General features: G+C 43.2%; 1 protein-coding gene, 1 long non-coding RNA gene and 1 other non-coding gene across 10 annotated transcripts; 1 reads left to right on the forward strand and 2 right to left on the reverse strand.

Moving 5' to 3' along the window:
- Positions 1-985: 985 nt before the first annotated feature.
- Positions 986-6,145, reverse strand: Cks2 (CDC28 protein kinase regulatory subunit 2). The gene is made up of 3 exons (NM_001126083.1): positions 5,979-6,145; positions 2,015-2,142; positions 986-1,306 (listed from the first exon to the last, which is right to left on the reverse strand). Exons 1-3 carry the CDS (start codon positions 6,035-6,037, stop codon positions 1,254-1,256), a joined length of 240 nt encoding a protein of 79 aa, NP_001119555.1. The 5' UTR covers positions 6,038-6,145; the 3' UTR covers positions 986-1,253.
- LOC120097978 (small nucleolar RNA SNORA2/SNORA34 family) lies at positions 3,315-3,451 on the reverse strand. The gene has a single exon (XR_015642057.1). It is a non-coding gene; the product is annotated as a small nucleolar RNA SNORA2/SNORA34 family (small nucleolar RNA).
- Positions 5,801-22,134, forward strand: LOC148000009 (uncharacterized). Of its 8 annotated transcripts, none has more exons than XR_015641489.1 (5): positions 6,380-6,690; positions 10,048-10,279; positions 11,713-11,958; positions 18,555-18,653; positions 18,754-22,134. It is a non-coding gene; the product is annotated as an uncharacterized LOC148000009 (long non-coding RNA). The 8 variants fall into 8 exon arrangements; XR_015641488.1 differs by having other exon boundaries at positions 6,380-6,643; XR_015641486.1 differs by having other exon boundaries at positions 6,380-6,425.
- The last annotated feature ends 374 nt before the right edge of the window (positions 22,135-22,508 follow it).

The raw sequence follows: 22,508 nt of genomic DNA on the forward strand, positions 1-22,508 counted from the left end.
TCTAGTACAACTACAGCTTTTGCAGGTGGCTTCTGGCAGGCCGGTAAGGGTGCGGCTAAGCTCTGCTTACGTGGGCCGAGCCTCGTGATGTGACACTAGGAGTGGCCAGGCTCTCTGAGCGCCCTAAGGTAGGCTCCCTGATGCTATGAGAGGGAGACTTCTAGATAGAATGGGGCCTGCAGACCTAGTCAGTGGCGAACTTCAAGGAACATCCGGCAGTGTGGAAGGTAGTATGTCATATCAGGTGAATGAGAAACCATAAGAGTTGTCGAATGTGTTTAGTTGAGACTTATGCTAGAGTATGGAGAACAGGAAGCGCCCGCAAAACACAATTCCAGAAAGAAACTAAGAATCCAGAACTGTGGAGACATATCTAAGGACAGAAAAAGGTCGCCTGCAACGTGGGGCATTTGCAAACACGCCTTTGAGTCACTGTAGGTTTGTGATTGAACACTAGCTCCTTATTTCAAGCAAGACACCCAGGCAGTGCCAGTTCTTGTTTAGTTATGCCCTATAGATTTAGTGTATCCCACACACGGAAGGCTGTGGCTCAGTAGGGTTCACTGTGTTCAATGAGAAATCACTCCTGTTAATGTCTAACTACAGTCCTGTTAATGGCCACTCATTTTTTCATGGCTATCCACTAACGTGTACTTAATTTCTTTGTACCCACACAAACAAAATTAAGATGCATACAAGTGGCTTTTCAATGCTTCTGAACTTCTAGAATACTTTTCACAGAAACCACTAGTTTTTGTAGACACCATCAAGGAGTTGGGTTTTTCTGTTCACTTGCAGAATCCAAAGTTATGTGGGAAATCAACTGGCAATAAAGCTGTAAACTCTACTTTGCCTCTAGATTTCCTCTCGCCAGTAACCCATCATTTGGAGCTTAATATTTCATTTTCAACTATGTTTTATTTTCTCCAGGGGTAAAAATAATGGAAGATATCAAGTCGAATTAATTTTCAACAACAGTGATAAATGCAATATACAAACTTTATTTAACAAAACAGGTAAAGTAAAACAGGCATTTATATTAAGAAAAAAACTACAAGAAAATTTATCTTTAACAACTTAAAATAACCCTACTTGCAGTTGCATTTAACCGAGCTCTGTTGCTGTGAAGAATACAGCTCATGCACAGGTATGGATGAAAGATTTGTACATTTTTCAAGTATTCACTGAATACTACCTTATATACACATATACATTAAATTTGAAAAAGATTATTAGATGATCCCAGCTGTACTTCATTTTTGTTGTTCTTTTGGAAGAGGCCGTCTAAAGAGAAGAATATGCGGTTCTGTGGAAAGGAAATATTTATTATTAAGTTTCATGTCAAAACAACCTGTCACTATTTGGAGTGTTTAAAATGAACTGTCAATATAATAAACACTAAATGCAGACAAACTCTTATAGTAGCATTGCTCCACTATTTTAATCTTTGATCTACTTCGGAAATTAGTTTCTACTTGCAAAGTCATTTCCAGTGAAAAGTAATCTCTTTGGAAAAAGGATAGCTAATTCAAGTCAGCTACTGGATCTCAGGCTAATTCACAACAAAACCCACAAAGTTGGTACCATACACATTTTATATATATTTGCCTAGCAAACACAAAGGTTCAATCTGAGCACACAAAACAAGCCCACCAGAAAGCAAGGTGTGGTGGTGTGTGCCCGTAATCCCTGCAGTTAGCTAAGAAAGGGTTGTTTTCAGTCAAACCTGGACTGTAAAGACTTTCAAAGTCCACCTAATACTTCCCTATTCAGTGAGAGGATGGCCAGCCATCTATATTTCCTCCACTCTTCAATTTTTGAACTCTTAAATGTATGTGCCATAATCCCAAGAAAGTTATAATTCATGCTTCAGTTTAACAATGCTGTTTTACAACTATAAAATGGTAGAGTCAATTGCTATATATGTATAAGATTTAATCACTTGTTTTATGATGGAAAAAAAAGTCACTTTTACAGGTAGAAAAACATTACTTCCCTTTATAGCAAAACTTACCTGGCTCATGGATCATGTAATGAACCCATCCTAGACTCTGTTGAACACCAAGTCTCCTCCACTCCTCTTCGGACATCAGATGAGTTTTGGGTACTTGTTTAGAAAGTTCTCTGGGTAACATGACATGCCTGTTAGGATAGTCAGCGGAAGATTAGTGCCATCTTTCTTACCATCACCACTTATACAGGTACCTTTGTGATAACTTAAAATTTGAAGGGTTTTGTCCTCAACAAACTCAATTCTCTAAAGCAACTATAGATTCCAATAATATCTGCATCAATCTTGGGTACTCCTTATAGCCTATACTTTGGCCAATAAGTATTAGGCCAATAGTAAGCTGCACAAAAATGAAACGCATTTTATTCTGAAGGGGTAAATTTCTAGCAGAGTATTTGCTATTGAGTAATCTTCCAGGAATAGAATCTTAAATCTAAGTTGGGCACATTATTATATATCTTAACCTCTCCTATAGTTGCCGTTGGTCATGAAGCAACTCTTGGTCTACAGGACATAGGTAGAATATTTAAGCACTGAAAGTATACTCAAAAAGCAAGATTATGCCCGAGTTTTCTTGTATATATATTCCAGTTTTCCTTCATGCTTCAAAATTAAAAGCAAAACTATGCCTTTGGAACTTTATGCAGACTTTTAGTTTCCCAGTAAGTGACTAGTGCATTTCCAGAACTTTAGGGAAGCACTATAAGTATTTAGTATCAAGGCATTATGAACAATTTTTCCTTTTCTGTGGAAAACCCACACTAATCTTTTCTTCTTAGTAACAGACCCAACAAAAGCTAAATTAAGCTGTATAAGTATTATACAGAAACCTTGGACTCTCATTAAGACTTATGAGGGGCTGGGGATATGGCTCAGCTGTTAAGAGCACTGACTGCTCTTCCAGAGGTCCTGAGTTCAATTCCCACCAACCACATGGTGGCTCATAATCATCTGTAATGAGACCTGATGCCTCTTATTGTGAGTACACTGTTGCTATCTTCAGAAACACCAGAAGAGGGCATCAGATCCCATTATAGATGGTTGTGAGCCACCATGTGGTTGCTGGGAATTGAACTCAGGACCTCTAGAAGAACAGTCAGTGTTCTTAGCTGCTGAGCTTGTGAAGAAATTGAGCATCTAAAAATACCAGGCATTTCTATCCACCTCTATCACTAGTGACTCAGTTGTTTCTTTGTGACTCCCCTCACCCCTATTATGCTGCCATGCAAGCTGCCCTCAAACTATCTTTTTGCCTTAGGCTCCCAAGGGCTACAATTATACAAACTGGGTACAACATCCAGATAGATGTTTCTTTCTAATGAATTGACCATTAGATTTACAAATTTCTCAAATGGCCAACAGACCATAGAAAGACAGTTCTGTAGGCTCCCGCTTGAAACCAACAGCTTCAGTAAACTGCTGGCCTTGATTCAGGGCCAAAACACACAATTTCCATACATATATGTATAGGCAGATTTGTAACCTTGCCTACATAAAGCATTGTCACCACAAAGTATTTCTAAATGCCAGCCTTATTTTACCCTTTCTGGTTATAAATTTCCAATTAGCAATTACCAATTTCTGGTGAAGTAAAGTCTGTGAGACGATGGAGATGCAAATTCAGCTCTGAATATTTGGAATTGCTACAGTGCCACCCAGAAACCACCATAAGCACTAAACTGTCCAGAACATAGATTTTAAGCCGTGGCTTATAATTTGAGTACAAATAATCCTTAAATTAACTTTACCACACAAGGTTACTACACCCCAGCACCGCTATTTCTAGGCGCCTATATAAATATTCTTGCCCACCCACACCACTCAGTCTTGAAATACTGCTCAGTGTTCTTGTTATTGCTACTGCTTTGTTGCTGGCTATAGATCATAGTGGAGGCAGGAAGGATTGTCAAGTTTCAGGACACCTTGGGTTACCTATTTTTGGGATTTTCTCTGAACTCAGAGACCCTTCAGTGCTTCATCAACTTCCAACTTTATACCCCATGACCTTATATTTCCACTGATAACAGCACTGTCCCTACAAGGCATTTAGATACAAGGCACCTCAAGTATCTTCTACATAAATCATGTAAAAGGCTGCACTTTACCAGGGGTCAATTATAATGTTTATGATTTTACGTGTCTATTACTGATCATGTACAAAGAACACTATTCCCAAGACCAAAGTTTTGGTTGGAATACAAAAAGTGCTATCTATATATGACTACTTTATAAAAGCACTCAAACCCCCATTTTTTCTGTAAAGACAGGCTCCCAAGCTGGGCATGATGCCACACAGGTACCTCCCAGGACTACAAAAGCAGACAAAGCTGGATCTCTTCGAACGTGGAGTTCCATAAAACCCAGGGCTATAGAGACCCCCTCAAAAATGCCAATAAAAAAGTACTCCCATGATATTAGAGAAGGGGTAATATCTACTGTTCCTAGTAACCACCCCTTGACAAAAACCACTGTTTTGAAATATATCCAACACACTGTAGGTCTACAATATAAACCATCCTAGACTTATACCTGTGTCGTATCACCAGTACACAGTCCCTCTCAAGAGTACCTCTCTAATTCCTCATCTTTTGTAAAGGTTGGTCAATTAAGCTCAAGGCAGGTGTGGTGACACACCCATCATTTCAGCAACTGTGGCAGAATAGCAAGCTTTAAAAACACTTAATGTTACAAAATAAAATCTCGTGAGCTCTGGATTCCATTACAAATATAGCAGTGGGTAGACTAGCTCCTAATTTATATCGGAATAAATTACTTAGGACAGACCAGCAATTGCTTCCACACACAACACCCAAACTTATACACCCCAAGTTTAAAAACCATCTCAGTCTGGCAACGCCCTAAAGAAATGTATATAACCCCATATGCTAAACATTTCCACCCAAGTAATTATTTGCCTAATTTAGAAGGGAAATTTACTTTCGGTAATTACTGGATATTCCCAAACTGGGCTCTGAGTTACTATAACCACCAAATATCATGTCAATTTATCACATGGTTTCCATTGTGAAGTTTGTAATTATTAGTAAAGATTATATATCTAAATTTTTAAATAAAAAAACCCACAAGATTTTCTACTTAAAAACATTCAAGTTCATAGCATTAATGCATCGTAAAACAGCCCGGAGAAAGTTTTCTGGCTGTGAAGACTTCTATACTAGCGGCTTGAGAGAATGGGGGTGGGGCGGTGAATCCACTCTCTTAAAAAAGTGTCTTATTCCTCAAACAGCATGCTGGACACTAACCTAAAAGGGCAGCAAACAGAAAACAAGGTCACTATTTGCCCAAGGGAGGAACAGGTTTTACCCACCTAGATTCCTAGACCGTGTCCCAGAATGCAACGCTCTAATCCCAACCCAGAACCACCCAGGGGCGGTAAGGCCTTTGAAACCACACCCCAAGTCAGCAAGGATACAAGTTAGCTGTAATCCTCCCTTCCCACAGTCCCATTTGCTAATTATGTTAACGAAGGTACTACCTTCCAGCCCATCTCAAGGTTTAAAACTCAAAACTTCCTCAAAAGCCCCAAACATGGCCAATATTCACTAGCAATTGAAGGTAGGGTAACTCCCTCATCCCCCAATCCTTCCCAGGGCAATCTCCAGTTTCCAAATTTGGTCTTAAAGCCCTTTAGTTATTGCATCCCGAGTTACTGCGTCTGTAGCAGTTACCCGGCAGACTCAGGGTAATCCCCGGGTGCTTTTCCAGGGACTTCCCCTCCAGGCCAGTCCCGGCCAGTGCGGTGTGCCGTCGTGAGCTCTCAGCCCAGACGCTGCACAATCACCTAATGACTCCCCAGCTCCTGAGAGCCCCGCAACCCGACCCGAAGCGCGGCTGCCCGGACGGTCTGAGGACTCAGAGGGATGTCGAGCCCCGACCACCGGGTCTGCCCCGACCAGCGAGCGGGTCTGCCCTCCCTTCGTGGCCCGTCTCCGCGGGCGCTGCTCACCGGTACTCGTAGTGCTCGTCGAAGTACTTGTCTGAGTAGTAGATCTGCTTGTGGGCCATCCTGCTGGCGTGCGAAGGAAAAAACCGGGACAAGGAAACGGGGCACAAGGAGCTCCACGTCCGCCTAAGGCCGGGGCAACGACTCGAATGAGGCCAACGACCGCAGGCCCAACGCTCTGGATTTGAATCCGACAGCCGGCCGCCGATTGGACGAAACCACTGACCAATCACGCTCCGCTCAGACCTCGAGGACAGGTAACCAATCAGGAGCCTGTTGCAGGATTGCGAGGGCGGGAGTAAGGATTGGCTAGCCCTACAGCGAGGAGCGCCCGGCGATCCCTAGCTATATCGAAAGGGCGGAGCCAAGTCGTTGTGTGCCTCACAGCGCGTGCGCAGTGGTTTAGAACGGACCTGGGGGCAGAGCCGTTGGGTGGTGGCAGGACACGAGGTGAGGAATCCCGGGTTTTGGGGGGCGGAGCACCACTGGCGCGGAACAAGGCGGCTGCGGTTTTGTGGTTAGCGGGCGTACTGGGGAAAGTCACCTTTTCTTTCCCTGCCTGGCGCGCCGGACTATGTGAGCCGCTTCGAGCCTCCTCCGCAGACACGGCCGCTTACCTAGTCCCATGACCCGGGCAGGGAAAGCCCAGCTGCGGAGAGTTCCGGAGCGTAAGGTTCCCTACGCCGCTACTTGTAACAACGCTAATTACGTTTGGGTGCGGTCTAGTTCCAGCGTAAAAATGTGCTCATGTGAAAGAAAGTTGCCAGGGTGTTTTAAGTAGTGGTTTGGTGAAGCAGGTTACAAATAACAATCATCTTCTACAACCAGCATGTGTCATTTTTCTGTTCAGTTTTAGGCGATTTGTTGCAGCGCAATGCGGAGCTTAAAGAGCGGGGCGACCTCTCAGTGAATTGCTCTGGTGTAGCTGTTGGGATAACAAACTAACCCATGGTAGCTGGGCCACGCTTTTAGTCCCCGCACTCCATGGCCAGGTCAACACCCCTTCCCCTTCTCTCCTTTTGGTTTTTCAAGACCTACTTTCTCTGTGTAGACCAGGCTGGACTCGAACTCCTGCCTCTGCCTCCCAAGTGCTGGGATTAAACGGGGATGCACCACTACTGTTCAGCTTTTAACAGGTGGTAGGGTTACAAAGTGTGACCCTGGCTAAAATAATAAACACGAAAGTCAGTAAGATAGGTAGCCATATTACTGCAATTTTACTTTTTATGGAGTTGGATAACCAGGTGCCTGCTGTCATTTAACGACAGGTTGACCCTCAGTTAAAAAGAACACATCTTCTGACTTCTTGCGCAACTTAAAGGTTATTTTTAGCACTAAAATAAAAAGGTGCTAATTGCCTACCAACATTATCCCGTGAGATCAGATGTGGGATTAAAATTTCAACACGTAAATAGGAGGATGTAAGCATACATTTTATAACACAAATATTCTGAGATGAGTGTTTGGTTCTGAAAGATCTTTAATTACTATCTAAGCACTGGTTCTCAACCTTAATGCTGCAGCTCTTTGATGCAGTTCCTCATGCTAGTTACTTTGTTCCTGCTTCATAACTATAATTTAATTTTGCTACTGTTAAGAATTGTAAATATCTGATATGCAGCTCCTATGGGAGTCTAGCAGATTGAGAATAGCGGATCTAGAGAAAGTACCCTTCTTTCCCAAGTCTCTATTGCTAGAATCCTTTAGATCTCACATGGTACCAGTCCCCTAAAGTTACATAGTGAGATTGTGATCTCAAGAAACAAATGAGGTATTTTTCATATATAGAGCAGTGCGATCCATTCCTCTGTACCAATTACGCACATTTAGTAAATAATGTTTTGCTAATCATGTTTCATCCATTCCCTCCCTTATAGCCCCCTCATACCTTTTTTTCCTTATTTCCTTTTTGATCAGAATTTCACTATGAAGTCCAGTTTGGCCTTGAACTCATATTTATACACCCTCCCCCACAAATACCCCATTATCACTTAAGAGATCTTGAATTATATGCTAAAACCATATGCCAAATTGTATGCTAAATATCAGGGACTGAAAACTTATATTTAACAATTTAACTGTGTAATTTACCACATAAGTACTGTAAAGCAGAAAGCATTCTAATAGATGCAGAAAAATAATAAGATTCACATACATATAATTCAAACTCAGTAAGTCTACCTACCAAGCATTGATTAATACTACCCAGAAGTTGGGCTGGAGAGATGGCTCAGTGATTAAGAGCACTGACTACTCCTCCTGAGGTCCCCAAGTTCAAATCCCAGCAACCACATGGTGACTCACAACCATCTGTAATGGGATCTGATGCCCTCTTCTGGTGTGTCTGAAGACAGCTACCGTGTACTTATATATAATAAATCAATCAATCAAAAAAATACTACTCAGAAGTTAGAAGGGGGAAAGTATATCCATAAAGAAAGATACTAACATAATTCTTACAAAGAAATATTAGAAGTAGTCAAACTTTTTCTATTAGCTTGTCAACAGCAGGAAATTCAACCTGCCATTGTAGAGAGTATATCCTCAGTCCCTCTCAGGAGCCTCTTCCTGTGTCCCTGTGTCCTTGATATCCACCACAGCAACAGATCCCTAAAAGAGAAGTTCCAAGTGTACAGGCTAGGTAGCAAAAACATGCCCTTGAAGAGCTACATGTAGGTATTACTGCCTTTACCCAGTAGGATAGTCTCAGGGATATCTGATGTCTGAGGCTAGCCCTAGGGAGCATACCAGCGGAGGGAAGACTAGTTTCTTCTGATTAGTGCCAGTTGCCTCGAACACAGTACAGACTGAGAGAAATGAAGCAACAGCCCATCCCCGTGAGTTCAAATACCCATCGCTCAAGTAAAGAGCTGGTCCAGCCACGCAGGATTGTAACCCCAGCACTGTAGAGGGAGGGAGGAGTGGAGACAGGAGGATTGCTTGTACTTGTTTGCCTACAGTCTAGTACCAGATTCGTAGAGAGACCCTGTCTCAAGAGAATAAGGCCAAGAAAAATAGAGCAAGACACTCAGCATTCTCCTTTGGCTGCTATATAACACCAGTAGCATACATACACACCACACACACACACACACACACACACACACACACACACACCACACTCAGTAGGTTAGGGAGTTTGCTACTACAATGACAACCCGAGCCCAGCCCAGAGGACATAAACGGTGAAAGGAGATAATTACCCCCACGAAGTTAGCCTCTGCCCTTCCCTCACGCCATAGCACACACCCCCTCCCAATAGATAAATACAAATAAAGAGAATTAAAGCTCTTTCTGTGTGAGCTGTAAGCAGTAGTTTTTGTACCTTCTGTTTATTAGTGTGTGTTAGATTAGCTCCTTGTCATTAAATTCACTGCTGTTGCTTTTGGTATATGGAATATTAGTTGTACAAAATGATGGGCCATCATATTTTTTTACCTGTGTTTTAAACTTGTTACTTGCTTATATTCACTAAAAATAATTAAAACTAAAAGCAGGACTGTTCTACAATCTTGAGACACTTGACAAGATGAAATTTTAAAATGAGCATTGGGTTCTACTTAGATAAATTCATGCCACATCAGACTGACTTGTTTGCTTTTGTGCTTTCCTCTTCTCTGGTGTGTGGGCCTCATAAAACGAACTGTCATGTATGCCCTCCTTTTTTAGTATTCAGACCAACTTGCTTAAAGGTATAATTGATGTTGGCGTTATGTCAGTATATAGCTCAGAAGTAATTTTTGTTTTTAGTTTTGTTGAGACGGGGCCATGGCTTATCCTGAAGCTCTCTCAGATTAGACTCACCTGTCTCTGCCTCCCCAGCGTTGTGATTAATTAGCTCAGCCATTTAAGTGATCTGGCCTAATCCCTCTAAAAGCTCCCGAGTTTGGGACGTGCTAAGGATCTCATTACATCTCTGAATCCACCTGGTTACCTGTCCAAAGGCTTCTTCTAAATGAAGCATAAAGTGGGGAAGCTAAAGTTATTTTTTATTGCCACCTAACCAACTACCTCCCAAGAGCTCGGACTTTAACCAGACTTTCCCCCTCATCATGCTCTTCCCTTCCTCTAGCCAGCTTTACAGACGCTTCAGATGACCCATGGCCAACACACAGACCGTCTTCCACATGTCCACTTTAAAGCTGGAAGAGTACTGAGATACCTGTTATTGTCTTGTGCAAATATGATCACATCTTGTGCGCTGTGATGGGGAAAAAGATTTCAACACTGCTGCCGTTGATAACCCAACAGCGAGATCTTTGTGGCGAAACGCAGTGGTTAATTCCAGGGGTCAACTTGACTAGGTTAGAAACCCTGGGCATATGGAAGAACATTGGGTGTGCCTGTGAGGTGTTTTTCTAGAGGATTAACTGGGCAAGGCCTGCTATGAATGTGGGCAAATCAAAACTACCTTGAGCCTTATTTCATTCCTATGAGAAAAAGTTGAAGTAATGGATGCTAGCCAAATGGGGGCATGGTTTGCCAGGGTAATGCACACAGACACTAGTAATATAGTGTAGCCTCTAGGAAAATCAATATGGTAGTTCCTAAAAATCTAAACATAGAGCTGTTTTATGATCCAGCCGAATCCTGCTGCTATACACCTGAAGGACTAATTTAGCGTATGGCAGAGAAACCCACACATTCCAGTGGCGCCATTCACAACAGCCAAGAAATGGAATTAGACTACGTGTCTGTCATATACTAGAGAGATGGAGGGAAATTTTATTTATAAGTAATGAATGTATGTCATTTGGAACTAGAGACCAGCACATTAAAGTGAGGCAGTCTTGTAAGATACATAGCCATAGATTCTCTTAGGTGGACTCTAGATGTCTCTACAAGGTATGCACACACGTGTATGATATGAAGGTAAACAGGAAACTATTTGAGGGAGGAGGAAGGGAAGGAGGAAGAGGGGGGAAGGAGGAGGAGTTGAAGGAGGAGGAAGAGAAGGGGAAGGAGGAAGAAGAGGAAGGGAATGAGGAGGAGGGGGAAGGAGGAGTTGAAGGAGGAGGGGGAAAGGAGGAAGAGGAGGAAGAAGAAGAGGAAGGGAAGGAGGAGGAGGGGGAAGGAGAAGGAGGAGAAGGAGTTGGAGGAGGCAAAAGAGGAGGAGGAGGGAGAAGGAGGAAGAGGAGTGGGGAAGGAGGAAGAAGATGATGATGAGGAGGAGGACTTAGGTGTATAAAACAGTAATGGGGAAGTAAGGAGCAAAGTTCACTCTGCACACTGAGGATACCAAAATGAAACCCATGATTTTGTATGCTGAATTAAATACTTCTCTGAAAAAGTACTTCCCAAAGAGTTATAGAGGTACCAGCACCCCAGAAGCTGAAGACGGAAGGAGATAGGTAATGAATAGCTATTAAAGGGACTAAAGTTACTCCAGGATAATTTAGCCCTGGATCGGCAATCTTACAACTCTGCACAATTCACCAAATTCTAGCCAGCCATCAGCCCAGTTAAACTTGTAGACTCTTCAACATCAGCGTCATTTTTTTTTTCTGTCTGAAGGTTTGAGTGTGTGTGGTGGGTGTGGGGAGGGACTTGAGATTGACCCCAGGGTCTGGTTCGAGCTAGTTTGAGCCAGTTCTGATTCTGGTAGGTGTTCAGGGGAAGTAGTTTGTACACCCCTGACCACCCGTGGTTTCCTAGGCTTTTCCGGGAACTCATCTCATTGACGTAAGCAGTCGTATCTAGAAAGGTTTGTCCTCATAACTGTCACTTTGTTCTGCAGCTGCCGAAGGAGCCAGGGGCAAATGACAGAACTAGCAATGTTCTGTCACCATTCTGGTCGTCTTGGAGATCGGATGCCAGAAGCGGTGTGTGCAAAGCAGAAAGCATCATCAAATCACAACTCGAGGGTACCACACCTTCTGATGGCAGCCTTGGAAAAAAAAAGAAGTAATGTTGCTATCTGCCTGTTTGCCCTCACTCTCACTGCCTGGTCCCTCTACCCTGCTGCTGAGGCAGTCCTTCCCTGGTAATTAGAACTTACTTTTTCAGGATTCCAACACAGATCAAAGGTCAGCAGCTCTCTATGAACTCCTCAGGACTCCAGCACCAGATTAGCACTGCTGAAATATTCATTCCCAGCTGGGTAATGGTTGCCCATGCTTTTAATCCTAGCAGAGGCAGCGGATCTCTGAGTACGAGGCCAGCCTGATCTTCAGAGCAGCTCCAGGGCACTCAGGGATACACATAGGAAAGTTGTCTCGAAGCTGCCCCCACCAGCCCCCCCAAAAGATGCCCAGTTTTACGTACAGCACAACTACCAGCCTTTCCACCAGGAGATAATACATCTGTTGTTGTACTATCCAGCCTCTAAGCCTTTCTGATAAATCCCACATAAATTAAAAATGTAAAAAGTGATTTGGGGCTGGAGAGACAGCTCAGTGTTTAAGGTCTCTTGCACAGGACCCAGGCTTGGTTTCTAGTATTCACATGGTGGTTCATGACAAACCTTCCAGAGCTCCAATGTCAGAGAATCCAACGCTCTCTCCCCAGGCAGCAAGCACACACTGGTGCACACATCTACATTCAAGTAAAATACTCATAAAATAAATAAACTCAATACAATTTTAAGTGACATCAGGTACGAATTAAGAAATAAAGTGACTCTTAGCCTCCCTTCTCCCACTCCTTACATTGAGACTTCCTGGGCCCCACACTGGAAGCCTCACACATACAACCCTTCAGCAAGAGCCCAAGGGAATGTTGGAAGAATACTATGACTCTGACTGACAGGGAGTGTCAACTGCGCTTCCAAACTTTTGTTTATGGTGCCAGAGAGATGGCTCAGCAGTTAAGAGCACTGACTACTCTTCCAGAGGACCTGGGTTCAATTCCCAGCAACCACTTGGTGACTCACAAAATGTAACTCCTGTTCCAGGGGATCTGAACCCTCACACAAACATAGATGCAGTCAAAACACTGATGCACATAAAAAAGTAATTAAAAAAGAAACCCAGACAGGGGTTCTTGACATGGAATGCTTTCTGATTGCAATCTCATGGTCTTCCTTACAGAGGCAGGATTTTCTGTACTGAAGCTTACCACTTTTAGGTGGCCTGAAACATGGGAGCTTTTTGCAGACTCTCAAGTGCTGGGATTATAGACACGCATCACCATACCTAGTTATTTTATTATTACCGAGGGAAGGGTTTGAACTGACGGCTCCAGGGTACCATCTCCCATAGTGGGGAAGGCAGGGCAGCAGGAGCTGAAGGCAGCAGGACACAGTGCAGCCACAGTCGGGAAGCAGGGAGAGAAGGGCAAGGGGGATGGGGAGAGGAATGAATGCTGGAGCGTGGCTGCATCTTGTTTTATTCACACCATCGTTAGGATGGGCCTGCCCACCTCAACTAGCCTAGATTATTAATCTAGATAATATTTCATGGACACGCTCAGAGTTTTGTCTCCATAGTGAACTTAGGTCCTACCAAGTTGACAATCAGGGTTAACCGTCATAGCTATCACTAGTTTCTAGAAAGACACTGCGGAATTTACCTCCCTGCAGCAGGTGAAGCAAGGGAGAGAAGACAGGCGCAGAGTAAGGACTGGTGCCAGGCTTTCAGTTTGCTTTTGGTTACCTGTGGGCTCCAGTAAGGGCCCAGCGCTTTCCAGCCAAAGCATTATCTTTTTTTTTTTTTCTTTTTTCTTTTTTTCAGAGCTGGGGACCGAACTCAGGGCCTTGCGCTTGCTAGACAAGCGCTCTACCACTGAGCTAAATTCCCAACCCCCAAAGCACTATCTTAAGTGCGCGTTATATGAAGTGTTTGTCCGAGGTCTTCTCAGAGTTTCACTAAGGACCACTGTCTTATGGTTCCTATTACTTCGATAAAACACCATGACCAAACGCAAGTTGGGGAGGAGAGGGTTTATTTGGCTTACACTTCCACATTGCTGTTCACCATTGAAGGAAGTCAGGACAGGAACTCAAACAGGGCAGGAGCCTAGTGGCAGGCACTGATGCAGAGGCTATAGAGGGGCGCTGCTTATTGGCTTGCTCCTCACGGCTTGCTCAGTTTGCTTTCTTATGGAACCCACATCCACGACTAATGTTTTACAGTCAGGTCTGAAGGAGAATGTTTTTTCAGATGAGGTTCCCCCTTTCCCTCCGTAGTATGTGTCACATGGACAGGAAAGAAGCTAGCCGACCCAACTCCTCCCTTCCCTATGACATTTGCATATTCTCTCTCGAGTTTCCGATTGCCTTTTCTTTTCACCCAGTGTTGGTTCCGCCATGGCTGCCTTTGTTTTTGTGCATGGCCAGTATCCTTCCTTGGCGAGCTCACCTTGACCCAAGAACAAGTCAGTGACAAAGGGCTGAAGGAAAGAAAGCCAAGCCAAAGCCATGCAAAGACACGTTCCAAAGAATGAAAACCACAGGGTTTCCTTCCACAAGATCCTTATGCCGCCTTGTTTCTGCTGAAGTCTAGCCTTTTGTTGTTGCTATTGTCTACTTTAAAGACAGGTAGCTTTGACCGGCCTAAAACACACGATGTAGACCAGACTATGCTGGCCTTGAATGTGTAGAGATCTCCAGTCCTCTGCTTTCCGGAGTGCTTGGATTAAAGGTGTGCACCACCATACCCAACTCCAGCTTTCTCTTTTGATACCATGAACAACCCAATGCCCTATTTCATTTTAACTTTAGACTCAAAAGGATCGTAAAGGTTTTTGACTATTACTTACACAGACTGAAGTCTTAGAAATGAACGATGAGTCATCTGTGCCCTACAAAGGAACACACAAGGGAAGCAGAAGTAGCTTAGCAAGGCAAATCTTTTTTTTTTTTTTTTTTTGTAAAGATTCGGCAGAACCTAAACAAGGGTAGCAAGCACATGGAACGGGGGTGGGGTGGGGTGGGGACATGACTCCTGTCTTCTTTAAACCTGATGTTGGAGGTGACTGAGATTTACCCCATTGGTGGGAACTTGGCGTCCAATCTGACACATCCTATAACCTAACTTACTTCCACTAGAACGGGTCTTCTAAGCCAGTGGTTCTCAACCTTCCCAGTGCTGCAAACCTGTAATACAGTTCCTCATGCTGTGGTGACTCCGAGACATACAATTATTTTTGTAGCTACCTCATCAGTGTGATTTTGCTGCCCTTATGAATCGAATTATAAATATCTGCTATGCAGGAGATCTGGTATGGGTCCTGTAAAATGGTTGTTGCACCCCAAAAGGGTCATGACCCAAAGGTTGAGAACAGCTGTTCTTTAAGGCTTTCAGCACTAACCATTTCTTTTTTTTTTTTTTTAAGATTTATTTATTTATTTATTTATTATAAGTCCACTGTAGCTGTCTTCAGACACACCAGAAGAGGGCATCAGATCCCATTACAGGTGGTTGTGAGCCACCATGTGGTTGCTGGGAATTGAACTCAGGACCTCTGGAAGAGCAGTCAGTGCTCTTAACTGCTGAGCCATCTCTCCAGTCCAGCACTAACCATTTTTTTTTTTTTCCGGAGCTGGGGACCGAACCCAGGGCCTTGTGCTTCCTAGGCAAGCGCTCTACCACTGAGCTAAATCCCCAACCCCAGCACTAACCATTTCATTAGGGGGTATCTGGGGTCCTAATTAATGACATCTGTCTTTTGGGTTTAAATTGAACTGTTGATCTGCTGGTTTCCTCCCCGACAACGTGATACAATCCCTCATCCAAAACACTTCCCAAAACTTGATTCTTTTTTTCTTTTTCTTTTTTTTTCTTTTTTCTTTTTTTTCCGGAGCTGGGGACCGAACCCAGGGCCTTGCGCTTGCTAGGCAAGTGCTCTACCGCTGAGCTATAAAAACAAAGTAGCAACTCTAGGTCTCACTAAGACAAACCTTAACCTGATAAGATTCAAAGCAGGCTAAGCAGGAAACAACTTGTTCTAAAATAATCCTCCACTCCCTCCTTTCAGGTTTAAATAGAACAAGATAAGAAACTTGAAAAACCTGTTTTGATTTTTTTTTCTTTTACTTGGGGGGAGGGGGAGGAGAACAAAGGCAGCGGAGACAGTTCTCATAATGACACAATTGCGAGTTAAAAATTATGATAAAGATGTAAAATGTTAGCTATTGGCCTTTTAGAATTACTAGCATAGACCCCTTTTAAAGTCATATAGAAAGTTAGGCATTGTGGTGCATGCTTTTAATCCCAATATTGGGAGGTGGGTAAATTCTGTTGAGTTTGAGGCCTGCCCTGTCTACAAGTTTCTGGCCAGTCAGGGCTATATAAAGTCTCAAGTGGAAGAAAAGCAAAAGAAGCAGAGACAGAGAGACAGGGAGACAGATAGGAACAGGAGCTAGGAACCAGTTGAGACAACCTTAATTTTCTCAAGGCCTCCATCAGTCTGCCTCTCATCTTTTTTTAGGATGGGACTTACTCCAATCCTTGAGGGTATACCATAGCAGGGAGTCCAGCTAACTTTCCTATGGGGGCAAATAAGAAATGAAGTGTCTCTGGAGTGAAGGAGGCATCCCTCTCAGCTGCTCACCAGTCTTTAAGAAATAATCGGGTGGGTTAGGGTATTCCCCACTCCTGTCGTGCTCCCCGGGTAACATCCTGGGTGAATCTGAGTATAGCTTGTATGAGGGTTAGAAACACTGGCTTGAATTCCAACCCTCGTGGGCTAACTTATCCCCCAGCTAAGATTTGTGAAGCAGGAAAACATAGGAGACAATTTAGTATGCCTTTTGGGGTGTTCCCGTTCCCTATGATTGGCTGTGGCGGGCGGGAGTGGGGTGGCGGGGTGCGGGGGGCAGCCCTGTCTGGCAGGGTCTTATTTCTTGTCAGTTCTCCTTTGAGGCAGCAAAAGGTGAAGAGTATCAGCGGACGGAAAGACTTTTGTTTTAGGAGATATTTAGGGTTGCTGTATGATAATTAAAAGTTCACTAATCTAAGTCTAAGTTACTATGTTACCGTAGCTGATGTACTTATGTCTAAGTTACCTGGCTGCTGTAACTCACTCACCTTCTTTGTTCCTCTGAGGCCAGAAACTGCAGTCTCTGGCTTCTAGCACCTCATTCTAAAACAGCAGGAGATTAAGTAAAGGATTAATTGCTACATCCCTTTTCCTTTTGTCCAGATGTCTTTTGCTTGTCAGGCCACGGGTAAGTTTGGAACAATAAACTTCTATTGAACCAGGAGAAGAGAGTAATGCTTGTAGAAGGAAAAATTTTCACGTAAGCCAAATAGGCATAAACACATAAATTCATATACAGATTCATGCCTGCATATATATAAATTTCCATTTAAACCAGTTGGGTTCTGCTTGTATACATTCTCACAATTACATACTTACACACACACACACACACACACACACACACACACACACACACACACACGTGCACATCCATACTTATGAATACAGCTAAATGCATTTGGAGCAAAAGACCAAGCACCAGTGCAGAAAGAACTAACTCATTCTGGATGAAAAGTGAGCTCCAATCTTTATCACATAGAGAAAGAAAAAGCTTCTACCTTTTTATTAACTAAACCCAAGATTGTAAAATAAAAGCTTTGTTCTTTTTAATAACACTAAGCCTGCCTTGTTATTAAGAAAGGACCTGTTCTGTCCCATGGTAAGGAGAAGGCTGCCTGCTCCTTCTGCTCTCTCTACAGCTTCTTTTTTCCTCTTTCCCCCTGCATTCTGCACATCGCTCTCTTAGTATTCCATGTTACCTATAGTCTAAGTTATTTCACTCTGCGTTCTCCTTCTAATCTTGCTCTCTCTTCCTGCTCTGATGTCACAATAATGCCCTTACTCTCAATGTCTTTCCTCCCAATGCTGAGCCTTTACTTTTGAGTTCTTCTTGAGTTCAGTTCTGTCTAAAAAGTTCTCTTGTGTCCTGACTTAAAAAAAATTTCAGTTCTGTCTAAAGAGTTCTCCTCAGCTCAGTCTGGTTCTTTGTCCTCAGCACTTATGCAACTTTCAGAATACATGATCACATGGTAAAAAGTTTATCACAAGTTTACACATAAATTCAAATAATAAATTGAATAGAAGCTTACAACAGAGAATGTTTACATGCACACCATTAGGAGTAATTATCTGGGTAAACATTCATCACCTGCCACAGCTAAAAACTGGGCTGGAGAGATGACTCATCAGTTAAGAGTACTGACTACTCTTGAAGAGGTCCTCAGTTCAATTTCCAGTGACCACATAGTGGCTCACAACCATCTATAATGGGCATCTGATGCTCTCTTCTGGGGTTACTGAAGACAGTGACATACATAAAATAAATGAATCTTAAAAAAAAAAGAGAGTTAAAACCATAACTGTTATTAGTAAAGTTTTGTATAGATAAATCCAGTTAATATTTTATCTTCTGTCCTAGCACTTAGAATATATCATTAGTTCCCTTTTTATGACCTCTGGTTAATAATAGTTTTACAACCTCTTGGAAGGTGCTCTGAGGAGTAGAAAGTCTGGTTACTATCGAGAAGCAATTAACTGGTGACACCTGGGAGACTGGCAAAGTTCTCATTGCAGTTTTGACTATCAGAACAGACCTGATAGCAGTCCCACTATAAAAGAGCTAAATAAATACTGATGTAACTTTAGAAACTCTTATAGGATCACAATTAAGAATCAAGAAATCGTCTATTTGTCTATATACCAGCTCTACAAGGCAGTAGTACATCTTTGTTGGTCTGCAGAGATCTGCTCAAAAGGGTGAGTTAATACCTAGTAATTGTATATGTTTAATAATAACAGAAAAAGCGTATTGCTAGTAGGAATTTTCCCTAATGATTTTTCTGGGTCTTGTCTATAGAAGCAAATCTGTCACGGATCATTATAATCTGAGGCAGTCCATCTCAAGAAGATCACCTGCTAGTTATTAGCTTGTCCAATAAAGGTTTCTGACAATTGGCTGACTGAAGAGAAAACGAAGACATGTTTTACTGACTGTTCTGCACATTATGAAAGCACTACCCAGAGGTTGACAGCTGCAGCATTACAACCCCTTTTTGGGACAATCCTGAAAGATACTGGTGAAGGGAAATCTTTGCAGTGGGCAGAGCTTCAGGCAGTACACATTGTATTGCAGTTTGTTTTGAAGAAGAAATGGCCAGATGTACAATTGTTCACTGACCTGGATGTATCAAATGGATTGGCTGGATGGTCAGGGACTTGGAAAGATCAGGATTGGAAAATTGATGAGAAAGACATCTGGGGAAGAAGTATGTGGATAAATCTCTCCAAATAGGCAAAGAATTCGAAGATATTTGTGACCCATGTAAATGCTCACCAAAATGTGACTTCAGCTGAGGAGGAGTTCAATAATCAAGTGGATAAGATGACCCGTTCTGTGGACAGTCAGCCTATTTCCCCAGCCAACCCTGTCATTGCTCAATGGGCACACGAACAAACCAGTCATGGTGGCCGAGATGGAGGTTATGCTTAGGCTCAACAACATGGACTTCTACTCACCAAGGCTGACCTGGCTATAGCTGCTGATCAATGCCAGATCTGCCAATAACAGAGACCCAACACTGAGCCCCAGATATGGCACCATTCCTTGAGGTGACCAGCCAGCAACCTGGTGGCAGGTTTACAACATTGGCCCACTTCCTTCATGGAAAGGACAATGTTTTGTTCTTATTGGAGTAGATACTTATTCTGGTTATAGATTTGCCTTTCCTGCATGTAATGGTTCTACCAGTTCCATGGACTTACAGAATGCCTTATCCACCATCATGTTATTCTACAGTATTGTTTTTGACCAAGGAACTCACTTCACAGAGAAGTGTAGCAGTGGACCCATGATCATGGAATCCACTGGTCTTGCCATTTCCTCACCATCCAGAAGCAGCTGGCCTGACAGAAAGATTGAATGGCCTTTTGAAGACACAGTTACAGCATCAGTTAGGTGGCAGTGGCATGGAGGGCTGGGGCAGCGTTCTTCAGAAGGCAGTATATGGTTTGAATCAGTATCTGATATATGGTACAGTTTCTCCCATAGCCAGGATCCATGGGTCCAGGAATCAAGGGGTGGAAAGGGGAATAGTTCCACTCACTATCACTTCTAGTGACCCTCTAGAAAAATTTTTGCTTTCTGTCCCCACAACCCTAAGTTCTGCTGGGCTAGAAATTTTGGTTACAGAGACGGTGTGCTCCTACCAGGAGCCACAACACATATTCCTTTGAACTGGAAGTTCCGACTTCTCCTTGGTTATTTTGGGCTTCTAATGCCCTTAAACCAACAGTCCAGGAAAGCAATAACAGTGTTAGGAAGGGTGATAGATCCAGATTACCATGGGACAATTGGATTGCCTCTCCACAATGGAGGTAAGAAGGATTATGTCTGGAGTGCAGGAGATCCCTTAGGGCGTGTCTTAGTATGACCATGTCCTGTGATTAAAGTCAATGGGAAACTACAACTGTTCAATCCAATTAGGATGGCAATCAGGAATGAAGTTATGGGAGTCCAGGAAAAGAACCAAGACCTGCTGAGGTGTTCGAAAAGGGTGGAGGAAATACAGAATGGGTAGTAGAGGAAGGTAGTTATAAATACCATCTAAGGCCACGTGACCCATTGCAGAAATGAGGATTATAAAGTAATATGAATGCTTCTGTTTTATTTTATCAAGAACACATTTGTATAGATAGGGACATTGACCTATTTTAAATTTACAATGTGTTTGCTATTGTAAGTTATATTAGGTCAGGCATATTTATGACCTGGTTATTGTTTCATTTGGACATGAGATATGATTTGTATCAAGTTCACAAGGGGTGGATTGTGGTGGCTATTCCTGGTTGTCAACTTGACTATATCTGGAACGAACTACAATCCAGAATTGGAGGGCTCACCTGTGATCCAGATCTCGAGGCTGGAAGACACAAGTTCTGACCTGGATATTGACTTGGAGATCCTGAGGCATAGTGGCCATGAAAAATTTAGGCCAAGGGAAGATAGTACACACCTTTAATCCCAGAGACTCAGGGAATCTCTGAGCTCAAGGTCAGCCTGGATCAAAACAAGTCACAGATCCAGGTGTGGTGGCACACACCTTTAATCTGGGCCACACCTTCTGCTGGAGGCCTTATAAGGACATTGGAAAAAGGAAGATTCACTCTTTAACTGCTTGCACTTACCTGCCAGCACATGTGCTGGAATCTACTTTTACAGAAGACCAGTTGAAACAAGTAGCCTCATGAACCTGAACAACTACTAGATTCTTAGATTTCCAATCCACAGTTGGCCGTTGTTGGACTACAGACTGTAGGTATTCACAATAAATCCCTTAATATAGAGAGACATGAAGAAAAGATGGGCCAATCTGACTGGAACTGTTTGGGGTGCATGCACTGTAATGCAAAAACTGTCCTTTAGTAACGTTTTAAGGAGAAACCTATATTTGCTGTCTTATGCCTATGCATAATTGGGTATGCATATGATTAAACTCAGGTGCATTATGGGTAGCGACATGAACAATAAGAAACAATTGAAATATGTGACCCAATCTATCATTCAAAACACAGAACTGGGGTTGGGGATTTAGCTCAGTGGTAGAGCGCTTGCCTAGCAAGCACAAGGCCCTGGGTTCGGTCCCCAGCTCCAAAAAAAAACCAAACAAACCACAGAACCACTTAAATTACCTGATTTAGTAGCCTGGCATTCTGTGCTGGCTCCTCCCTTAGTAACCAACCCCTGTGCTGGCTCCTCCCCTTAGTAACCACCCTCTGTGCTGGCTCCTCCGCTTAGTAACCAGCCCTCTGTCCTGACTCCTCCCCTTAGTAACCGGCTTTCTGTGCTGGCTTCTCCCCTTAGTAACCAGCCCTCCGTCTTGACTCCTCCTCTTAGTAACCAGCCCTCTGTGCTGTCTAGTTTTTTGTCAACCTGACACAAACTAGAGTTTAGAGGAGGGAATCTCAACCAAGAAAAGGTTTCCATAAAAATGATGCTGTAGACAAGCCTGTAGGACATTTTCTTAATTAGTGATTGGTGTGGGAGGTTCCACCCCATCGTGGATTCCATAAGAAAGCAAGCTGAAGAGCCATAAGGAGAGAGCCAGTAAGCAGCACTTCTCTCTGGCCTCTGCAGCAGCTCTTGCCTTCAGGTTCCTGCCCTGTTTGAGTTTCTGCTCTGATTTCTTTGAAACAGACTGTGATGTGGCAGAGGTAGCCAAATAAACCCTTTTCTACCAAAGTAGTGTTTCGTTGTGGTGTTTCATCCCAGCAACAGAAACCCTGAGACATTCTCCTTCTATTGAACCCCGTAAAAGGAATCCCTGAACTAGGCCCCTTAAGAGCTTTCAGTCTTGTGGCCCACTGTCAGTCTTAACAGTGAATTCCCCTATAACCCTAGCACTTTGTTCTGAGGAAAACATCTTTTTTAAACCTGTGTGCTCCATGGCCATAGCTCTGCCCATCTGTGTACTGGCAGATGGGTAGCCATCCACATTCAACAAGGCTACCTCTAGAGTTCACTACTTGTAGCCCCGACATGAGCCTGGCCACTGCTATGGCAAATTAGGAAGTCAGGAGCGCAACAAACCCTGGGGGCAAAAGGAGGGGAGTAAG

This window comes from Rattus norvegicus, chromosome 17 (genome assembly GCF_021556685.1).
Source record: "Rattus norvegicus strain SHRSP/BbbUtx chromosome 17, alternate assembly SHRSP_T2T, whole genome shotgun sequence".
NCBI lineage: Eukaryota > Metazoa > Chordata > Mammalia > Rodentia > Muridae > Rattus > Rattus norvegicus.